The following is a 19,790-nucleotide window of genomic DNA, read 5'->3' on the forward strand; positions in this document are numbered from 1 at the left end:
CTCTGGAGTCGGAGTCATATTCGTGAAATTACTGCATAGCTTGCCATTACGATAGTCATTTGTTCCATGCTAGTAAGCATAGTAACATAACATCATCACAGCATTTCAGTATAGAACGGACTATTTCAAAATAAGTCAGTTAGCATGATAAACAAGTTTCACCTTTGCATTACGAGGTGTATTGTCCTCTGGTGTGAGCGTAGCATCTCGTCCCAGAGACTCAGCCAGCGACAAGTTTTTTGAATCAGCCCCAATGTAAGGAGAAGAGACTGCATTGACTACATAATGATATAGGTTGTACGCTATAAATTCTGGCAAAGTCGGATATTTGATTAACTTGGTAAAAACAGCAGGCAACAGAAGATAAGGGGCTGTTTTCAAAGTAGCGATCTCCAACCTAAGTAAATATCGCGCTCGATGAGTCCCGACTAAATGTGCAACTTCGACTGACAGGCGAACTTTGGTCACGTGACGTCGGTCCAAATGGTCAATATGCTGAAGAAAATGTTGGCTTAGTTTGTATGGCTTCAAAATTAGTGTAGACATGCTAACCACTTAACTACTGTACTGCTCATTTGAATTATTACAGTGTATAACTTCAAATCATACTGTAAAATTAGAAAGAGTGCAAACAATTTGTGAGCCATGATTGAAAGTTTTGGACAAAGTTAACATGCACTTTGATTGTTATAGTGTATCATTACAGTAATAACTTTTCCTAAGCCCTATACATAATTTCTCTTCATCATCAGAGTTATGCTCTCTACATCAGCGGTGATGACAAAGCCACCACCTCCAATGTGTCCAAGTACCTGGTGAAGATCTCTGCAGGTCAGTGTGTATACTCCATGAGCCAACACATCAACCACCGTGTGTGTTTTATCGACGCACCACCCTTATTACCTGCCAACCCCCGCACACCGGCTCAGGAAGCAAAAATAAAGGCGTGTGATGCGGGATTGGCTGTTCTCATGATTTTGCTTTGAAAAGGATACTGTGAGGATGACGCCTCCATGCAGGTATTTCATCGGGTGTTGAAAATCACTGACAAAAGATTGGACATTGATTTTTGTATGTATTGTGACAGCATCCTGTTTTTGTTTTTTTTAATCATTCACCCATATGCCATCATCTCCAAACACAACAGAGGAGCAATCGAACATAGAATGTGCAATTTGCTCACCCATGTTTCCAATTTGCACTCGCTGAATGGAAACAATACACGAGAGCCGTGGATGTCTGATGATGGTGCTAATTATTGAGCCTCTTGACCTCTCTCTTTCCCTCTGCAGGCCAAAAGACCACTGAGCAGCAGTACAGAAGGTGAATCGGCACACAATGCTTTGATTAGCCATTTTTAAAGGGCATTTGGCAATTACAATTAACACAAATAGAAAATGAATTAATGCAACAATGTGGTAAAGCACTGATACCAACATTTAACAAATAGTAGTAGCTTCATTTATCGAGGAGGCCAAGGTAAAGTCCAAAACAAAAGGGTTTTATTTAGAGATGGGACTTTTGACACTGAGACTCCGGAGCATGTGTCAGCCGAGTGAGACAGACTGCTCAAAACAATGTATGAAAAGCCCCGATGAAACCTCCGTGATCACGTGCTGATGACGTATGCGGCTTTATGCGCGCTAATGAGATACCGGAAATTACGTAACTGATTCAAACCTTTTGGCGCGGTGTCAGCTGTCAAAAGGAGACACCAAACAAACACTACTTAATGTTCACCTGGAAAAGTTAGTTATTCGGTATGTTTCCAACAAAAGTACTCCCACAATGATGCATTTAAAGTTTCCAATTATGCATTATTTTTAAATCGTGTGTAGAAGATACAGGCTTGACCCAAGTATTTTCCACCGAGTTGCTATAAGCGCTTCTCCAAGACCCTCAGTCACATCTCCCAAAGACTGATGTTGAAATACTTGTCATCTGGCTTCACAGCGCACTTGTGTCATATCCAAATCATGTTTATAAAAATCGAATGAGTAATAGGACATCACATTGAACCATAGTACTGGTACAGTGTCAAAATATTGCAACACTTCCATGTGTACCTGATGATCATTAGACAGACACAAATGTAAGACTGAGTGTACTGGTGTTATGTTGGAATATAAATCAATCAGGCGAATCACTTTGAAGATTATAGTTGCTATGACTCCAGCTGACCACCAGATGTCCCCGGTACGATCTATCTTATGGGGCTTTGAAACTTCGACTCTTTTTCCAAATCAATCAGCCGAAAGCCTCAAAAGCTTCACAAGGCTTCATTGTCCCATCTCTAGTTTTATTAATTAAACAAAAACAAGGTTGTGCACAACATGCTGACAGAAAACAACAAAGTCCTAAATTAAAGCAAGCTTAAGTGGCATGACAAGGAACTGGCAAGACATGGGCGAAATGACAATGGACAGACACAGACTGGACAAACACAACAGACTAAATACACCAACACTAATGAGACACACCTGTGGAAACAATAGGCTGAGAGCACCGATTGGTCAGACACACTGGGAAGGGTAGAAACACAGGTGGCCGTGATCAGACATAATGAGACAAGGGGAGAAATCAGGAACACATGACAAACACCAACCACAAACAAAAACAACAAACATACCCATAATAAACAAAATCCAACCCCTACAAAACCGAAACATAACACAAACTCGATTATTCCCCAAATTTAACTAGCACGGCTTATAGTCGGGTGCGCCTTGTAGTCCAGAAATTACTGCATATAGATCAATAAGGATGACAAAAATATGTTTGCAAAAGTTTAGTTAATTAGGATGTTTGTAGCCATTTTCAGCTCCAAAATGTTAGAAACAGCTCTCAATAACATGATCTACAACCACAATAGCAGACATAGTGTTAAAATTAACTTCACTGTTAACCCCCCACACCATTTCACTGTTTTGCTGCTCAGACCAAAGCATTAAAAGTTGTCCTTTGGTGCCATCTTGATGCAAAGAACTATGTTAGCATGAATTGAGGAGCTTCTTTTAGGCAAAGTAGTGATTTGCTGCCGCCCTGCGGTATCCGTAGGCAACCTTTCATCAATTTACTTGTATCCGATCCCCAGCATTTTAGAGGTTACTGTACAACCTAAATTGTGCAGACAAAATGGAATTTGAAAGGTTAAAAAACACAAAGCAATTAATATTTTACGCAGATTTTTTGATCTCTTGTTCGATAACAATTTTAAGATGCAAAAAACGAGACCTGTGAGTTAGTTAATTTGTGTATTTTCTTTGATTCATTATAATTAATAAAATGTATTTATTATGTGTATTTGTCTGTATTCCAGACAGACAAGTGAGAATCAAGTCAAGTCGTGCAGTCAGAGCCTCTCTGAGCAGCTCGTGGTCTGGCTCACCTCACAAGGTGAACATCTTTTTGTTGTTTTTTTTTCAATGATTGTGGTTTTTCCCGGACATACCTTGTTGCTTTGCATTCTGTGGTTTAGGGTTCACCCTCAAGGACCTGGAGTCGGTCCCGTTCGGCGTGGCTCTGCCCATCCGAGATGCCATCTACCACTGCCGGGAGCAACCCTGTGCCAATTGGTCAGAGGAGGTTTGCCTGCTAATTGGCCGGCAGGACCGTACTAGACAGGCCCACAACATGACCTTGGCGAAAAGCAAAGCTGTGAGTATAAATATGATATAAATCATCATTAGCATGGTGTAACTATTCCGCATAATTACTGTTTGATACTGTTGTGTCTGTCCAGTCTGTGGGTTCTAATTTGTCCTTGGAGCCTCCCCCGACTACAGAAGCAGATGAGGAGGAGGACGGAATGTCGGACATCATCCAGGAGGTATCCCCGGTTGTTGAGCATACAGTAGAGCGCATCGGGAAGATATCATTTGATAATGAGAAAATGTTATCTCATGCACTTATTAACAGGTCACAGGACTGATCTGGAGTCAGGATCTAAGGGTCCAGGAGGTCCGGAGACTCCTTCAGAGCTCCAAGCCAGTCCGGGTCAGCGTCGTCCAGCTGCCAGAGGTCTCCGACCATGAGTACATAGAGGAGAAAGAGAACAAGTCAGTCCTCTTTGCCCATGTCATCGCAACGATAAATAATATCTTTCATTTAGTCCATCTTAACATCCTCTTCATCACCTTGTTTCTTTTCCAGACTCCTTCAGCTGTGTCAAAGGACCATGTCTCTTCCAGTGGGAAGGGGCCTCTTCACGCTGTTCTCCTACCAGCCTGTACCCACAGAACTTTTACCCATCCCTAAACTCAACCTCACAGGTAGGGAAATATAGTCAAACCTCACTATTCATGGAGGTTAGGGATCAAGACCGGAAGCAAATATCAGTAATTCACCCACCCCAACATTTTTGTAATCACCAAAATTAATAGTTTAAACCCATACCGCCATCGTGATGGAACTCTTGACAAAAACAGAGGGCACATTGTGAACATATGAATTTGCTCAATCCTAAATGCCAATTAATTCTTATAATATAATTCTTATATTTCTTCATAATGTCCCATTTTTTGCATGTGTTCCAGGTCGTGCCCCACCTAGGAACACCATGGTCGACCTGAACAGCGGGAACATTGATGTTCCTGCTAACATGCCCAGCTGGCCCAGTTTTCACAATGGTGTGGCTGCTGGACTCAAGATTGCCCCAGCGTCGCGGGTGAGTCTCCACAACTGGGCTGTGACGTGTTCTCATGATCATGCATAAATAAAGTGGCCTTCCACTTGTGTGTTCAGGTGGACTCGGCTTGGATCGTCTACAACAAGAACAAAAACCAAGAGATGGCCAATGAGCATGCTGGCTTCCTCATGGCGCTGGGCCTCAATGGGCACCTCACCAAGCTGGGGACACTCAACATACATGACTACCTCACCAAGGTGCACATGACTCACATCCCGAAAGTATTCACAGCACTTGACTTTTTCCATATTTTGTTACATTAGAATCTTATTAGAAACTAAAAAATACCATAGCTCAACTCAAGCATGTCTTTGTCAGGGTCACGAGATGACCAGCATCGGGCTCCTACTGGGTGTGGCCGCAGCTCGACTAGGCACCATGGACGTGTCGACCACCCGTCTGCTCAGCATACACATCCCCGCCCTGCTTCCTCCCACATCAACTGAGCTGGATGTACCACACAACATTCAGGTCAGACTGGCACACACAAATGATGTTATGAGTTTTCTGCTATTTACTTGTCTTCCTTGAGACTGAGTCAGATATTCACATTGTTTTTTATTTTATTTTAATAGTATATTTTCACACTTTCCCCCCACAATCTGTAGGTTGCTTCTGTAATTGGCATTGGGCTTGTGTACCAGGGAACAGGACACAGACACATTGCTGAAGTTCTACAATCAGAAATTGGTCAGACTCATTACCCATGTGTTCATTGATTTACCATGCCTTTAACACTAGCTCTGTACATTAAATGTCTGTGTTCACTTCAGGGCGACCTCCAGGTCCGGAGATGGAATACTGCACAGATAGGGAGTCCTATTCCTTAGCTGCAGGATTAGCTCTTGGAATGGTCTGCCTCGGGGTAAGGCACATTGAAACATTGAGGTGATACGACAAGTTTTTTTCCCCCCAAAAAGAAATATTTCCAATTTTTTATCAATCCCCCCCCCACCCCCACCATTGCTAACAGAATAAGCAAATGACAGTCAAAACTATTTTATTTCTTCTGATACCAAACCGTATTCCCAGCATTAACTTCCACAACTATAATAGAAATACTTAATGAAAATTTAACAATATAAATATATATTACTTGAAACATTGTGTACTGCTAGTCTAATAAGGAATAGAATAAAATCCTAACACTTCACCATTACCCAATAATGGTTATCAGAATCTCCATACACAAAAAGGAGCTATATATATATATATTTCGGCTTGGAAGCACATACCTTAGTTCAAAAGTTTCAAACATGTAACAATGTATACATAATTTACTGTCCTCCCCTGCAGCAAGGCAGCAACCTGATTGGGATGAGCGACCTCAACGTCCCGGAACAGCTGTATCAGTACATGGTAGGGGGCCACCGCAGGGCCCCGGTCGGAGCCAGCAGAGAGAGACACAAGTCTCCTAGCTACCAGATCAAGGTGCACTGAATGGATTACACCCTGAAAATCTTTTTCACTCTTGCTTCTTTGCATGTGTTTCTCGTAGTTAGCATACTGGCTGAGCTGTATTAATGGTTCTTAACAGGAGGGCGACACCATCAATGTGGATGTGACGTGTCCTGGGGCTACACTGGCCCTTGCCATGATCTATCTGAAGACCAATAACCGGTGAGAAAATGGACCTCTGTGTTCGTGTTCTGTTAGGTATTGCACGCTGACGTGTGTGCATTAACACTAACATTAATACTTTATGCTCTGACAGATCCATAGCTGACTGGCTGAAGCCTCCAGATACTTGGTTCCTTTTGGATTTCATCAAGCCAGAGTTTCTTCTGCTCAGGGTTAGTACAATGTGTGAAATATTTTTTAAACCCCTACCACCACCATTAACTGTTCATCCTGTCCTTGCTCTTTCAAGACCCTGGCCAGGTGCATCATCATGTGGGATGACATCCTCCCTAATACAGAATGGGTCAAAAGTAACATACCTCAGGTGAAAACACACACAAATGGGTAACACTTTTATTATTTCGATTCATTCTTAAATTTGTGTGAGGTTTCTTTTGCTATTCAGATCTTGAGGGGGACTCATTTGGACTCACCAGAAAACATCAACATGGAGACGTGGATGTGAGTTACAATCCCCTGCTGTTATATTCATGGCAGATAGGGACTGTGTTATAAAACAAATGGCTTACATATGTTTTGATTTTGAAAACTTGGCTTCACCCTGACATACTTAAGCATGTCTGTAAGTCTTGATGTGTCACTTCAACATATTGGAGTTCCTTAACTTCCTAGACACCAACGTACTACTTCGGTATTCACGGTGTTCCAAATAATTAGGCAAGATTGATGGGGGCGGGAGGCAGTCCACATTCTTAAAACTCACAATTATAATGAAAGCAAGAATTGTGAACCTGCTATCATGGGGGGTCTGTTAAAATTGAACTGGAACTATTTTCACTTCTTTACAAATGATAAAATATCATGACATTGTTGTGTGTAATAATTTCGAACAGTACATTTTAATTTTTTTTATAAAAAAACAAAACGTTTTCCACATTGATGTGGGGTTATTTTCCATCTCTCAGCCAAGTGCAGGACTATATAACAGCTGGAGCTTGCATGGCGCTGGGCCTGCGTTTCGCCGGTTCCGCCAACTCAGATGCCTTCGACTGCCTCTACGAATTGGCCAAGAGCTTCATGAAGTTTATGACCTTCTACGGTACAGCCGCTGCAGTAAGTCTTTACACATGCAACCATCCCGTTGCGTTTGTGTCCACCAACATCCACTCTGGTTCCCGCAGGAGCCGGGCTGCTACAACACGCAAACGGCACTGTCTATGATTCTGCTGTCCATGTCCATGGTGATGTCCGGCACAGGCAACCTGAAGGTGCTGCAGCTCTCCCGCTTCTTGCACTACCGCACCGGTGGCGAGATGAACTACGGCTTTCATATGGCTCATCACATGGCACTTGGCATGCTCTTCCTAGGAGGGGGAAGGTGAGATTGCTTACCAAATGCTAATACAGTCGGTACCCGTTATTCGCACGGGACGGCGATAGAGCCCTGCTGCGAATAGCGAAAATCTGCTAATAATTAACGACATTATAAAATTCTTTATTCTTGCCTAGAGATGCCACAAGATGGTAGTAAAGCTCTACTTTTCTTGATTCAGTTTTATTTATAAAGCACTTAAATAACAACCATTGCTGCATAAGTGATATAAGCAATACTTTTATCTAAATGATGATGATGTTAACTTCACACATTTTGTTTTTCAACATTCTGACTTGTCATACAAGTATTAAAAAAAAGTTTAGCACTGTCAACATTAAACAACACGCTACCTTATCTGTGCTAACATGGGATGCATGAGTGTCTTTGTCTGGTACTTCCAATCCCTATTTGTCTAGCCTTGCCTACAAAACAAATATTTTTTTTCTCACCTTTGTTTTAAGGCTGGATGTCATTGTCTTTGGATAATGGATAGCGCACAAATCAACACAATAGAGGTTGAATATACCTCCCATGAGTTAATATATTCACACAGGTGCAAAGTCAATGTGCATCTAAAGTGGCCCGTAGCCGTCATCAGATGAACTTTTTCTATTAAGCTTTGCTCACATTTATTTGAAAGCCATTTAACTGAGGAATGTTCGGGCCGCAGTCTGAATGTCAGGTGTCAGACGGCATCCGCAAGGACATAGGTCATGCTCATAAATGAATCAAAGTGTGCTATTGTTTTCATCCAGTCTGCATTCACTGAATGTTGTCACTTTTCGTGTATTATCACTTAATTTTCCACTCATATATTTACCGTCATTTGTTTTCTCTGTGTTTCTTTTCCACCTAGTTCTTACCTCTAACCTGTCACACCTTAGCCTGGCAATAGCCAGATTGATTTGTTCTTCACTCGAGGGAGTTGATTTCGGGTCATGCTGTACAACACTTCGAGCTGATTGGACGAAGCAGAATCCTGTGCACGTCTATCTAACTTTTGTTTTGACCAATCACGGCAAAGGATGAAAATGTCGTCACCGACATGCGACTGTTGTGACTAGCTGATATCATGGTGTTGAGTTTGTTGTTGGTTTTGCAATGTTAATATGCGGATACAAGAAACTAATTCAGCAAGAACAGAATTAATTGCGGCGTCCACGCATTCGTCCACCGGTGTCGCCATGCTTGGTTTGTTTCTTCCAACGGCTTCGGTGCTTCTTGTTTTCATCACAGCTGCATATCCCGCCCCTGAATACAATGTCGCTCTGTGATTGGTCCGAACCACCAGTGTTTCATATCGGTGGAAATCAATGAAAGCGATACAAGATGGTTTCTCGGGAGTTTGTGAACTCACAAATACCGCGAGAATACATCATCCATCACCCATTGTCATTGTAATTTTTAATTCAGCCAGAATTTATTTATATCAACAGTGAATCCCTGCTATCTTTGGGGAGTATGGGACAGAGCCAAGCCGCAATTGGCAAATTTACACGAATAATTGACCCTTCCTTCTCAAAGTTATAAAATGTATGTTTGTGATAAAGGATGCATTTCTAATCACCCATTTTTAACTCCAACAGCGATCCTTAAACGCTTTAATAGCATGTCATCCCCTTACAAACAAACTTTTGTTACAAACAATTGGTGTGTTCTTAGGAAAGTGCTTACGGCCAATCACATATCTCTTGCAGATCTCTGCCTTGGTTGCTCTGTACAGTCAAGTCACTACCTCTCACTCTTCACTTCTGTACTTCCGTGTTACAAAAATAAGAGCATTCAAAAACTAACCTCTTCCTTATGATCCTCAACCCCTGGGCCAGAAGATTGGGCTATTTAGAGGTAGACATATTGTAACGAACTGTTTCTTTTTGTATTGTTCTTATGTGGTAATGTACAGTAAAAGGGGGTTTTACTCTTAGCCAGCCATGTACTGTGTTCTGCTGTGTTGAGTACTAATTTCTCGAGCATGTTTGAACACATTGCTGCTGCCGGTGTGCGTTTTAGCTTTGAAGACTCAGAAGAGACATGTTTTATATGGAGTCAGGTAGGGGTGTTAATTGCTTAGTACCCAGTGATTCGATCTGTATCATGATTCATAGGTCACGATTCGATTCAATACCGATAAATCCCGATACGAATCTAAGTCACTCATTGCGATTTTTTTTTTTACTCAAATTTAGAAAATGCTAATCAGTAAATTTGTACATGTACACTGTAAGATTTGTATTAAAATGTACTTCATGCTTATAATTGTGAGACACTGTATTTAACAAACGGGTTGCAATCTGTTTCATGTTTGAACAGCATTGAAATAAAAATTTAAGGCTTGAAGTTCTATTAACATAACATTCTTCCATGCTTAAAGTATGAACCCTAACCCTAATTAAGGCATTTTGTTGAATATTTCCATTAAAAAATTATCTTTAAAAATCGATTCGGCTGTATATTGAATCGATACAAAAACTGTGCACTGTAATTTCGCGATATATTGCTGAATCATTTTTTTTTAACACCATTATAGTCAGGGGACATTTAACAAATGTATATACAAGAAGACAAGATGAACGTCTTTAATCAAATAACCTTTAACTAATAAACGTCACCCCACGTGTGCGAGTGACGTTTCTTGCCTGACCCAACCACCCCCACTCTTGTTTTAATAATAATAATAAGGGCTCCTTTAGTCAAAGTACACACTTACAACATCAGAAGCTATTATTATAGAGAGGTTGAATAGTGGCTCGTGATGCCAAGAGTTATTATCAAAACACAATGAGAGCGCAGTGGTCTTCCTGGGGGTGTGCGGTTTTTATTTTTTTAATCTTTTTTGTAGCACATGCAACATTGGTGTCTCTGAGATTTGTAACAAGCGTTGATGGTTTAAAAATTTGTTTGTTTGTTTTTTTTTCAAATCAGGTTCAGCTTGAGCACTTCCAACTCTGCCATCGCCGCTATGTTGTGTGCCCTCTACCCTCACTTCCCTTCACACAGCACGGACAACCGGTGAGATTAACACACCAATTATTTAAAAAAAAACAGCACTTATTGTGCAGACCTCCAATGCTTACATATTTGTCACCTGTAGAATCATTAAGCAACCATTATTATGGGGTGTGCTATATTCAGATTTTTCCCAAAATTTCTACATCCTCATTAAATATATTTAATGTTGAAAGCTTTCAACATCATATTCAGATAGATTTGCATTTTAAAACCAATTTGTCAAGGCCTCACAAATGTTTCAGATGGATGTGACAGAACATGCTTTTGCTTTCCTCTTTGACTTTATGTCTATATTCTGCAGATATCACCTGCAGGCACTGCGACATCTCATTGTGCTGGCCGCCGAGAGCCGCCTGCTGGTGCCGGTGGACGTGGACTCCCTCAAGCCTTGTTACGCCCTCCTGGAGGTCACCTACAAGGTAAAAGAGAACGTTGTTTAAGTCTTTGATTCATTTCTAACACGTCATATAACCTACTTCCTCTTGTGGTTGCGTGTCCGAGGTGGCACTTCCTCAAGTAATGTGCATCATACGCCGGTTTCACTTCATCCACTAAACTGCCACTAAATCCGCCATCTATCAGTTGACACTGAGAAAAATGGCTCATTAACCCATTAAGGCCTAAAGCGCCTGGCAAAACATGCCTTTAATAACTATGGGTGACTTTTGATTCACCTCCAAAAACCTGAAATTTTCCTGGAAATTCAACAATATTAAAAAATAATTGCTATCTCAGCTCGTGAAGCAGATACAAACATAATTCCCAAAATATTTCAGAGTTTACACCTGTGGTGTTCACACAAACCTAAGTTTGTTATTAAAAACCTTCAATATTTTTTGGGGAATCAACAAACAACTGTGTTCGCACCTGCCGGTATATTTACCTTCAACACTGGAGCGCAGTTGTAATAACCTCGGAGGGCCGAGTGGTAATTATCCGTCGCCCATTCTGTAACACAGCCGTCAAAATTTTCACCATCCTCATTGTCTACAAAAATATTTCTTAACAGTACGTCACTGACGACTCGTTACACTGATTCGAATTCCTCCCGTGCCGTCGTCAATCGCTCCATTTTTTTAATAACTTCCGCAAATCTGCGTCAACCATAAGTACTCAAAGGAAATTCCAGGACATGCTACAAGGCCCACGTCACCCTCTCGTGCATATTATGATGCATTTCATCGGCTAAGAGACCAAGAATTGGTCAAAACAAAACAAAATGACATATCCGCTCTCCCTTCTTTAACGGTAGAAGTGCGGTCACGTGCTCCCGGCCTTAATGGGTTAAATGAAAGGTTGGTGTTTTGTCACTATGGTGACTATTTGTTTGTCCAGTTGCGGTGCATTAAAACTGCTATAGTTGCATTGTTTGTCTTGTCTTTCCCCATTCAGTAAGGTCTTATTTCCTCACATGCACACAGTACTCAGGTTACTTTTTTTTTTTTGTGTATGCAAAGCTTTCAAACTCTGCTACTAATGTGCCAGGATCAGTGTTAGCATTGTTTCTGATTTAAATATTATAGGCACACATCCACCGTAAGATGATAATGCTCATATATTAATTTTCATTCATTCATTCATTCATTCATTCATTGTCATTGCAGAAAACCGAATGGTACGACGAGACCACGGTGGAGCTGATGGCTCCCACTATGCTGCCTGAATTACACCTCCTCAAGCGGGTAAAAAAAGATGGCCATGGCACCTCCTGACTCATGTCATTATAATTTATCATCACGCCCTTATGTTCTCGTGATCTCTTGGCAGGTACGAGTGAAGGGTCCTCGTTACTGGGAGCTTTCTATTGACCTGATCAAAGAAGTGCAGCATCTCAAGTGAGGAAGATGCTTTAAAAAACAGATGCTTTCTCCAAAGTGCTCATTGATCTTATTTATTTGGTAAGCACATTTTAAACAGAAGTTTGTCTCTCCTGCCACTCAGGTCCGTTCTCTCTAGAGACGGTGTGTTGTATGTGAAACTCCGAGCGGGGCAATTGCCCTACAAGGACGACCCTCAGGGCTGGAAAAGCCTGCTGGGCTCCGCCGTCAACCAGCGCAGCTCTGGAGTCAAAGCATTTAAGGTAACTCCTTCAGACTAGTGAAGAAAAAGATACAATTTTGGGCTCATGTTGAGATCACGCGCAGGTAGTTAAAAGCCCTGGAATCCGTCCAAAATGGTTGCTTTTATTTACAATTTCAGGCATGAGTACTTGAAACTTTTTCATATGTCAAAGACAACATTTCCTGTCAATCAGTCAACCACGTGCTGGGGTCTATTTTTTTCTAACTTCCTTGATGGTCCTATTGAGTGAATTTTGGATGGCTGAATTCGGCACCCCTCAAATACAAACATTTTCACCCAGATACATGTGCTTTTTATTCAGTTGACCGGCCAATTTTAATCATGATTTCTTCCAGATGTCTGTATTTAATGTCTGTTTTTTAAATCCATTTGACCCCACTCAAATTATTTTCCTATTTGAACACATTTGAGTTAGAGGCTGTCATGTTAACCATTGTGTAATGTAATAAAAATTGCACATTTGGCAGGAATCTGATCCTCAATGCTGCCCAATTGTCTCCACCTCAATTTGTTTTTTGTTTTTTTCCAACCATTTAAACTTTGTTAATGCTAACAAAATATAACTTCTAAATGTTCTAGTTGTACTTAAGTTTTTCCAGATTACATCATTTATACATTTTTGGACACAAATATCACTATTTACCTGATGTGTGTGCACAGCTTGAGGCAATCTCCACCTTCACCTCCGAGCCTGCCCTGCTCTCATTCGCTGAATTTTTCTGCAAGACGTCGGACGGAATGAAACACGTGAGTAGACACAGTTCCACGAGCAGTTGCTAGATTGGTAGTTGTGCAAGCCCTAGCATCATCCTCATGATGGTGCTGCGCTGGTTGATGTTCATTGAGTGTCACAAGAACATTTGTAGCACCCAAATATGTGGAAGTATTTTTTATTTTTTTTACAGTAAAAAATTATGCAAAGTCATGTTAGAATGTACTTGATGAACGCTTGCTACAGTGAGCATTTCAATAAGTTTACATCATGATTGACTTCACTCTTTAGAGATCACTGTTACCATCATTCAAAAAAAAAAAATCTCCTGATGGATAGGTTGAATTTGAATTATTTGTTGGAATTTAGCAATCACACCAAATAGTGTTGAATCTTTGCCCACGTCTGAACATATTCGCATCTGGATTATGCAAATATATTTTAATCGGCATGCCACGTGAAGATGCATAATATCATCTTTACTGTCCTTCATTTTACAGTAATTTCACCACATTTGTTTCTTTTCTAATAAACGTCCAACATGCAAAAATAAATAATGTAAAAATTTCATGTCGCTGTATGTTACCCGATACAAATCAATTTAAGATACCGCAGACCCTCAATATTCGAGGGATATGGACCAAGCCAAATTGCACATTTTCTTGAATAATTGACACTCCCTTAGAAGTGTTTATAATTTCCTATATTAATAGTTTCAACCATCAATATACCACAATGATACCAAAACATGTAATAGCATTTCAAACACTTAAAAACGTCTTCAAGCATTGCAATGCCCATAAAAATAAAACAACTTAGAGCTAGTCAACAGTTCTGATGACGATTATCATGAAGAATTACTTTATTGGAACAGTCTGGCGTAAAACAGAACATAGGAACATGGAATATAATAAATCTTCACAGAAAGAGGAGACTGTGGCGCTATTCTCAGCCATGTTGTACGAGTGTGTGACGCAGGAATGTCCAGAGATGCTGCCCACCTACGTCGCTATCAAGCAGGTAAGTGCATTGACACACCCGGTGGTCCGACTTTGCTCTCAGCAGGTCTCATAACAGTCTCGTCCCTTTTTAGGCGGTAGGCGCGCTGTGTCGTGGCGAGCTGCAGCACAGCTTCGCCCTGTGGCAGATGCGTCTGGTGGTGGAGCTTTGGGACAGTAGGGTGCTACGGCGTCCTGCCAACTGTCATGATGCACTGCTTTCCTCAGAGTTTTTACCCGTCATGAAGAACAAGGTGGATGTAGCGCTGGACAACTGGCTCAAAGGTAAAAAGGTTAAATGGCTTAGGGTGCTGCCTTTCTTACTATTCTTGAAATATTTTCTATTGAGATGTATATAGAGTAAATATATTTTTCAATGAACATGTCTAAAAATTAGACATTCATTTTGCATATTTGTGGGAAATGTTTTCTCTTTAATACATACTTGAGTGAACCTCAAGCCTCTTATAAGAGCAATACTGATATTCATATATAAAAATAACCCTATATGGTTTGTAAGAGATGTTTATCTGTTATTATCTATTTTGTTATTTTTCACTGCTAGCAAATGTCATTCCAAATCCAAAAAGTGCAAAGAAATGTTAATGTGCATGTTGCCTTCCAGACAACAACTCAGTATTGAGGTCCTACATTCTTGGCAAGGCTCTCTCCGATGGTGCCCGGTCCCCAATGTTGGCCTGCTTCCTGATCTACCGCTCTGTCCCCTCCCTCAGGAACAAACTCACCCAGCTTCAAGGTTGGAAATTGTTTAAGGATACCATAGGTCACTGCCAAGGTGGAAAAACTTACTGTTGGGGAGGTATAATGGAAATTATCCGACTTGTGAGTCTGGCTCACAGACACATAAATAAGCAGATTAAAGACAATAAACCAAGACCTGCTGTGAATTAAAAAAAAAAACACACGAGTGATTGCCCAACTTGTGAAATGAATTGTCCATAATGTGCTCCTTTTTAAATGGCATCCTCTTCCCTTGTAGGTTGCACTTCGCTCGGGGCCTTGTTGTCCAGCAGCAGCAGCAGCAGGTTGGGAATCCCGCTCAGAGACCTGGTCAGGCTCGTTCCGGTCCTACTAGTGGCCGAAGCGGGGCCACCGATGCTATCTGGATTCCCGTTGCTTGCACGCTGAATCTTGACTTCTCGCATAGCCTTATACTACGTACAGCAGGTAGAGAGGATGGCCTTTCTGCACGTTACAGGTAACCTCTGAGGTAATCTGTTTGGGGAAACAGACTTAGTTTCTTTCCATTTGTAATATAATGTTTTTTTGTAAAGTTGAAGGAGAGAGGAAAATAAAGAGCATGTACACGGTTTATTTTTTTATATTTGCTCCTGGTCAGGTTCACTGACTACTGGGAGGATGCCAGTGTTTATGGTCACAAAAATATACTACGCCACACCAAAAAGTTAGGATTTTGGCTTATCAGGTGACATTTCATGATGAATGCACTTAATGTTTGAATTGTCCATATCCAACTTTTAAGTGTTAGTACTTTTAACACCTGTTGAGCATTTTGCCGTTCAGAGAACAGAATGTTGTGTACTGAAACTTCTAACAATCTGACAAGGCCAATATCCCTAACATTTTGAGAGTCCTAGTGTATGTTTGTGTTTGGTTGCCAATGTTACATGACAGAAAGAGATGGCACATCAAAATTCCTTTGCATTTGTTGAGCTGTGTGATGCTGCATTTGTATGTATAGACACTCATTTGTATCAACTCCTTACAGGCTTTGTTGGTCTTTAAGTTCTCATTTGAATAAAAACATATTTACAAAGGCAAAATTCCTTTTGTAAAGGGCAGCAAATCGTCAAATGTGTTACATGATATCGTACTTGTTAATCATATTTGAAAGTAAATAGTTATGTTAGTGTTCCTTTTACTGTAAATTGTAAACTTTTTACCAAAACAACTAAATTATGACAAAGTATGGACACATAACTTCTAATACGTGAATAATGTTAAACAAAAAAATGCTTTATGATTGCACTTTTTGGAAGAAAAAAAAATCATACGCATCCCAAAACAACACTAAAATTCAATGAACATTTTAAATTCACTTTCATGTTTAATGGGGGATATGACGTTTTTTTCTTTTTCTTTTCTTTTTCTTAATTTAATAATCTCACATACATATTTTTCATTGGCCCTAAAAATGTGCTACATGGAACTCCATGCAATATCTGACATATTGACCTCCCAATGACTGCATGAATGAACAGAAACTGAAAAGCAAGCTGATCATTAACTTCAATGGCAGACCATTAAAGGCACTTTTTACTATGAATGTCTGCAAAGATTTTTTTATTCCCAATTCCAATTTTTGATGTTTCTTCTAAGGCCTGTACATTGCACCAAAAGCTTGCAAGTGGTGACGAAGCAGCATTTATGCAAGCAATCGTTTATAATTTCCAGTTTGCCAGCAGCTGTGTGAACATTCCTCAGCAAATGAGAAACATGCAAACAAACAAACAGCCCACACCCTCGCCTCACACTCTCTTCTCTGTGTTTCATCCATGCTCTCAATGTTGTGTCTGACTGCGCTATCTCAGTAAAACTTTGAGCAAGATAGCAGGCCTTCAACGGCTTGCTTTGTGTTTGCTGATAGTGAGTGTGTTCCGTTTCCTGGAAGTCATCTTGTCTTTAAATACAAACTGGTGTACTAACTGTGAGTGTCTTATAGGTGATCAAAGATAAGCCAGTTCTCCAGTTTTGCTTCCCTGGAATTCTTCTCGAGACCTATTAAACATTCTGTCCTCCCCCCACATCCCTTTTATACGCTCATGTAATTATCTACTGTATAACAAACACTTATTCTTACTCATTTATGACATTGTGCCATCCATTTACATGCTACTATTTTACTACTTCCTTTTTAAAGTCATCTTAGCCTAGCCTTATCACATGCACTTTATTCTCATGACTTTTAACGTAATGAATTACAGAGAACATAAAAATACATATATCATATGCAATATAGTAGGCCGGCAGCACAGTTGTTCAGTGTTTAGCAGCCAGGTACTTCCTATCACATCCTATAAGCATTCATTAGACTAAATTGGCCATAGGTGTGAATGTGACTATGAATGTTTGTTTGTCTACCCTGCAATAGACTGGCGGCAGTCAAGAGAGTAACCTGCCTCATGGCCCCAAAGCTTGGGTAGATTCCAACTCACCTGTGACCATAGTAATGACAAGTCTATAAAAAAGTTTAGTACCATAACGGGAAAAAGATGGGGCAAAGTAATAATCCCCGAGGAACGCCATCAGTGCCTTGAAGGTGTTTTCAACAATGCATTGTTACGTTACTATAAATGTAACACTGTGTTTGTTATTGTAGTTGTTAAAGGGATACTTGACTTATTGAGCCGTTTTCAGCAATAAAACGTTCATATTTTGTCCAGAATTAATTTGATAACTTCCATTATGTTTTGTGTACAATTAATACCTTTAAAAACTATTTTTCCACTTTCTGTCGACTGAAAGTGACGTCACCTGTGCTGAGGAAGTAGGTAACGACTAATCATGACTCACCTGTTTTCTGGATTTGGCCAACAAACTGAGCCATGATTGGTCGTTACCTACTTCCTCAGCACAGGCAATGTCATCTTCAGTTGACAACAAGCGGAGAAATTAGTTTTTAAAGATATTAATTGTACGTGAAAAATAATGAATTTATCAATTTAATTCTGAACAAAATATTAACTTTACTGCTGAAAATGGCTCAATGAGTTAAATATCCATTTAAAAGGCAACCAACATATTAGAAACAGCTTTAACAAACATACAATGTAAAACAGAGCATTTGAGTAAATATAACTTCAAAGTCGAAAAAAAAACATTCAAATGTTCAAGATGAAAATGTCTAATATAAACACTTTGCTTTGGTATCATCTTGTGACATCTTTGTGTCAAATGACTGTTGAATTGAGGGGTGGAGTTTCATTTAGACAGGCCTTGTCTAATAGTGCTTTGCCACCATCTTGTGGCATGTACAAGCAACTACTTGCGGAATTTCGCAATTTGTGGTATTACTTGGTCCCTATCCCCAGTGTTTAGGGTTAGACTGGCACAAAAAAATGGCCATGGCATTTTGACACAGACCTATCGGCCTAGGCCAACGCCTAGGCACCTCTGACTACCACGTAGCTCTGCCACTGCTTTTGATGTTTGCTGGCTCTATTGTAAATGCAATAATTGGTCGCTCCTTCTAAATTGCAGGCGAGTCTTTTGGGGTGAAATGGAGGAAAATAATTAAAAAGCACTGCATCTGCACCAAAAGGCGCCGGCCCACCAGGCATCATCTGCCTTGTATGCCAGATGGCCAGTCCAGCCCTGCCCGTGGTTTACTATATTCTTATGTATTTATTATTGTTGATTCATTTTTGTAAATAACAAATATAAAACAACTATTAACTAAGTCAAATCAACCTTTGGCTTGTATTTTCCTGTTGTACGTAATGTTTTTGCCTGTTAGAATAATGATGTTTTTTTAAGTAATACACCCGACAGTTGTTACAACCTTACAGTTGCTTAATTGGGCTTGAAAACGAAAGTATTAATAGCTTTTTCAAAACAAAAGCATGACAGGTATGTTGCCTTAATTTTTTTGTTTTTTTTAAATAACTTCCTCTTTTAAGTTGAAGACTACTTCCAGTACTAAGCCTTGCGCCACACAGTTGGCTCATTCTTTGCATTCTTTCATCACATGTTGCCTCAGTGTTTAAAAAGTAAAAGTGCTTGTGCAACCTCGAGGAATTCAATTGCATTTTTGCATGAGCTGTGTTTTTACTGGCAATAAAATATTTGTGCAGAGAAAGTAATCAGTTCTGCCTTGCTTCGCAATACAGACCTTAAGCAAAGAAAACTAACCAGGTGGCCTCCGCCCTCAATAACAACCCATAATAACAATCCTTTTTATCACAGCAGCGTTCTTCCTGAGTGTATTCCCTTTATGGAGGACAATGCTGTGGGTCGCGTTTGTTTTCATAATAAGCCAACGTGGGAGTATCGCTGTCAGCTTTTCTCACATCTTGCCTTATACAGGTGTGTCTCACGCTCAGGTTGTGGTGAACCTGAACAAAAGACAGCACTTTTTGGTTCTGTTTTTATTTTTTAATAACCAGTGCAATTACTGACTTTAGGTGCACTGTTGAAATTGTGATTTTACAAAATAGTAGTACTTCATTTTTTCATTGACCCTTGCAGGTTTATATTAGCAATTAAAAAAAAAAATGTTTGGAGTTGGACCCGACTGACAGGATTTTTTTTAAATCAGATTCCGAAAGTAAAATATTAATTACAGGTAGAAGATTTGACTCTTTT

At 40.1% G+C, this 19,790-nt stretch overlaps 1 protein-coding gene across 2 annotated transcripts in view; it reads left to right on the forward strand.

Annotated features, from left to right (window-relative positions):
* anapc1 (anaphase promoting complex subunit 1) overlaps positions 1–16,748 on the forward strand; it is a 36,025-nt gene extending 19,277 nt beyond the window's left edge. For both annotated transcript variants that reach the window (XM_077582280.1, XM_077582281.1), the window contains exons 25-53: positions 753–831; positions 1,293–1,323; positions 3,320–3,396; positions 3,479–3,657; positions 3,743–3,829; positions 3,919–4,058; positions 4,153–4,271; positions 4,536–4,666; positions 4,744–4,884; positions 5,006–5,158; positions 5,296–5,377; positions 5,461–5,552; positions 5,984–6,118; positions 6,225–6,307; positions 6,402–6,480; positions 6,558–6,632; positions 6,714–6,769; positions 7,234–7,381; positions 7,450–7,646; positions 10,566–10,652; positions 10,954–11,071; positions 12,257–12,334; positions 12,420–12,487; positions 12,594–12,732; positions 13,395–13,481; positions 14,371–14,466; positions 14,540–14,729; positions 15,070–15,201; positions 15,445–16,748. In XM_077582280.1, the coding sequence (XP_077438406.1) occupies positions 753–831; positions 1,293–1,323; positions 3,320–3,396; positions 3,479–3,657; positions 3,743–3,829; positions 3,919–4,058; positions 4,153–4,271; positions 4,536–4,666; positions 4,744–4,884; positions 5,006–5,158; positions 5,296–5,377; positions 5,461–5,552; positions 5,984–6,118; positions 6,225–6,307; positions 6,402–6,480; positions 6,558–6,632; positions 6,714–6,769; positions 7,234–7,381; positions 7,450–7,646; positions 10,566–10,652; positions 10,954–11,071; positions 12,257–12,334; positions 12,420–12,487; positions 12,594–12,732; positions 13,395–13,481; positions 14,371–14,466; positions 14,540–14,729; positions 15,070–15,201; positions 15,445–15,593 (3,228 nt within the window). In that variant the 3' untranslated portion in view covers positions 15,594–16,748. The remainder of the gene's footprint in view (positions 1–752; positions 832–1,292; positions 1,324–3,319; positions 3,397–3,478; positions 3,658–3,742; positions 3,830–3,918; positions 4,059–4,152; positions 4,272–4,535; positions 4,667–4,743; positions 4,885–5,005; positions 5,159–5,295; positions 5,378–5,460; positions 5,553–5,983; positions 6,119–6,224; positions 6,308–6,401; positions 6,481–6,557; positions 6,633–6,713; positions 6,770–7,233; positions 7,382–7,449; positions 7,647–10,565; positions 10,653–10,953; positions 11,072–12,256; positions 12,335–12,419; positions 12,488–12,593; positions 12,733–13,394; positions 13,482–14,370; positions 14,467–14,539; positions 14,730–15,069; positions 15,202–15,444) is intronic.
* The last annotated feature ends 3,042 nt before the right edge of the window (positions 16,749–19,790 follow it).

This window comes from Vanacampus margaritifer, chromosome 12 (genome assembly GCF_051991255.1).
Source record: "Vanacampus margaritifer isolate UIUO_Vmar chromosome 12, RoL_Vmar_1.0, whole genome shotgun sequence".
Lineage (NCBI taxonomy): Eukaryota > Metazoa > Chordata > Actinopteri > Syngnathiformes > Syngnathidae > Vanacampus > Vanacampus margaritifer.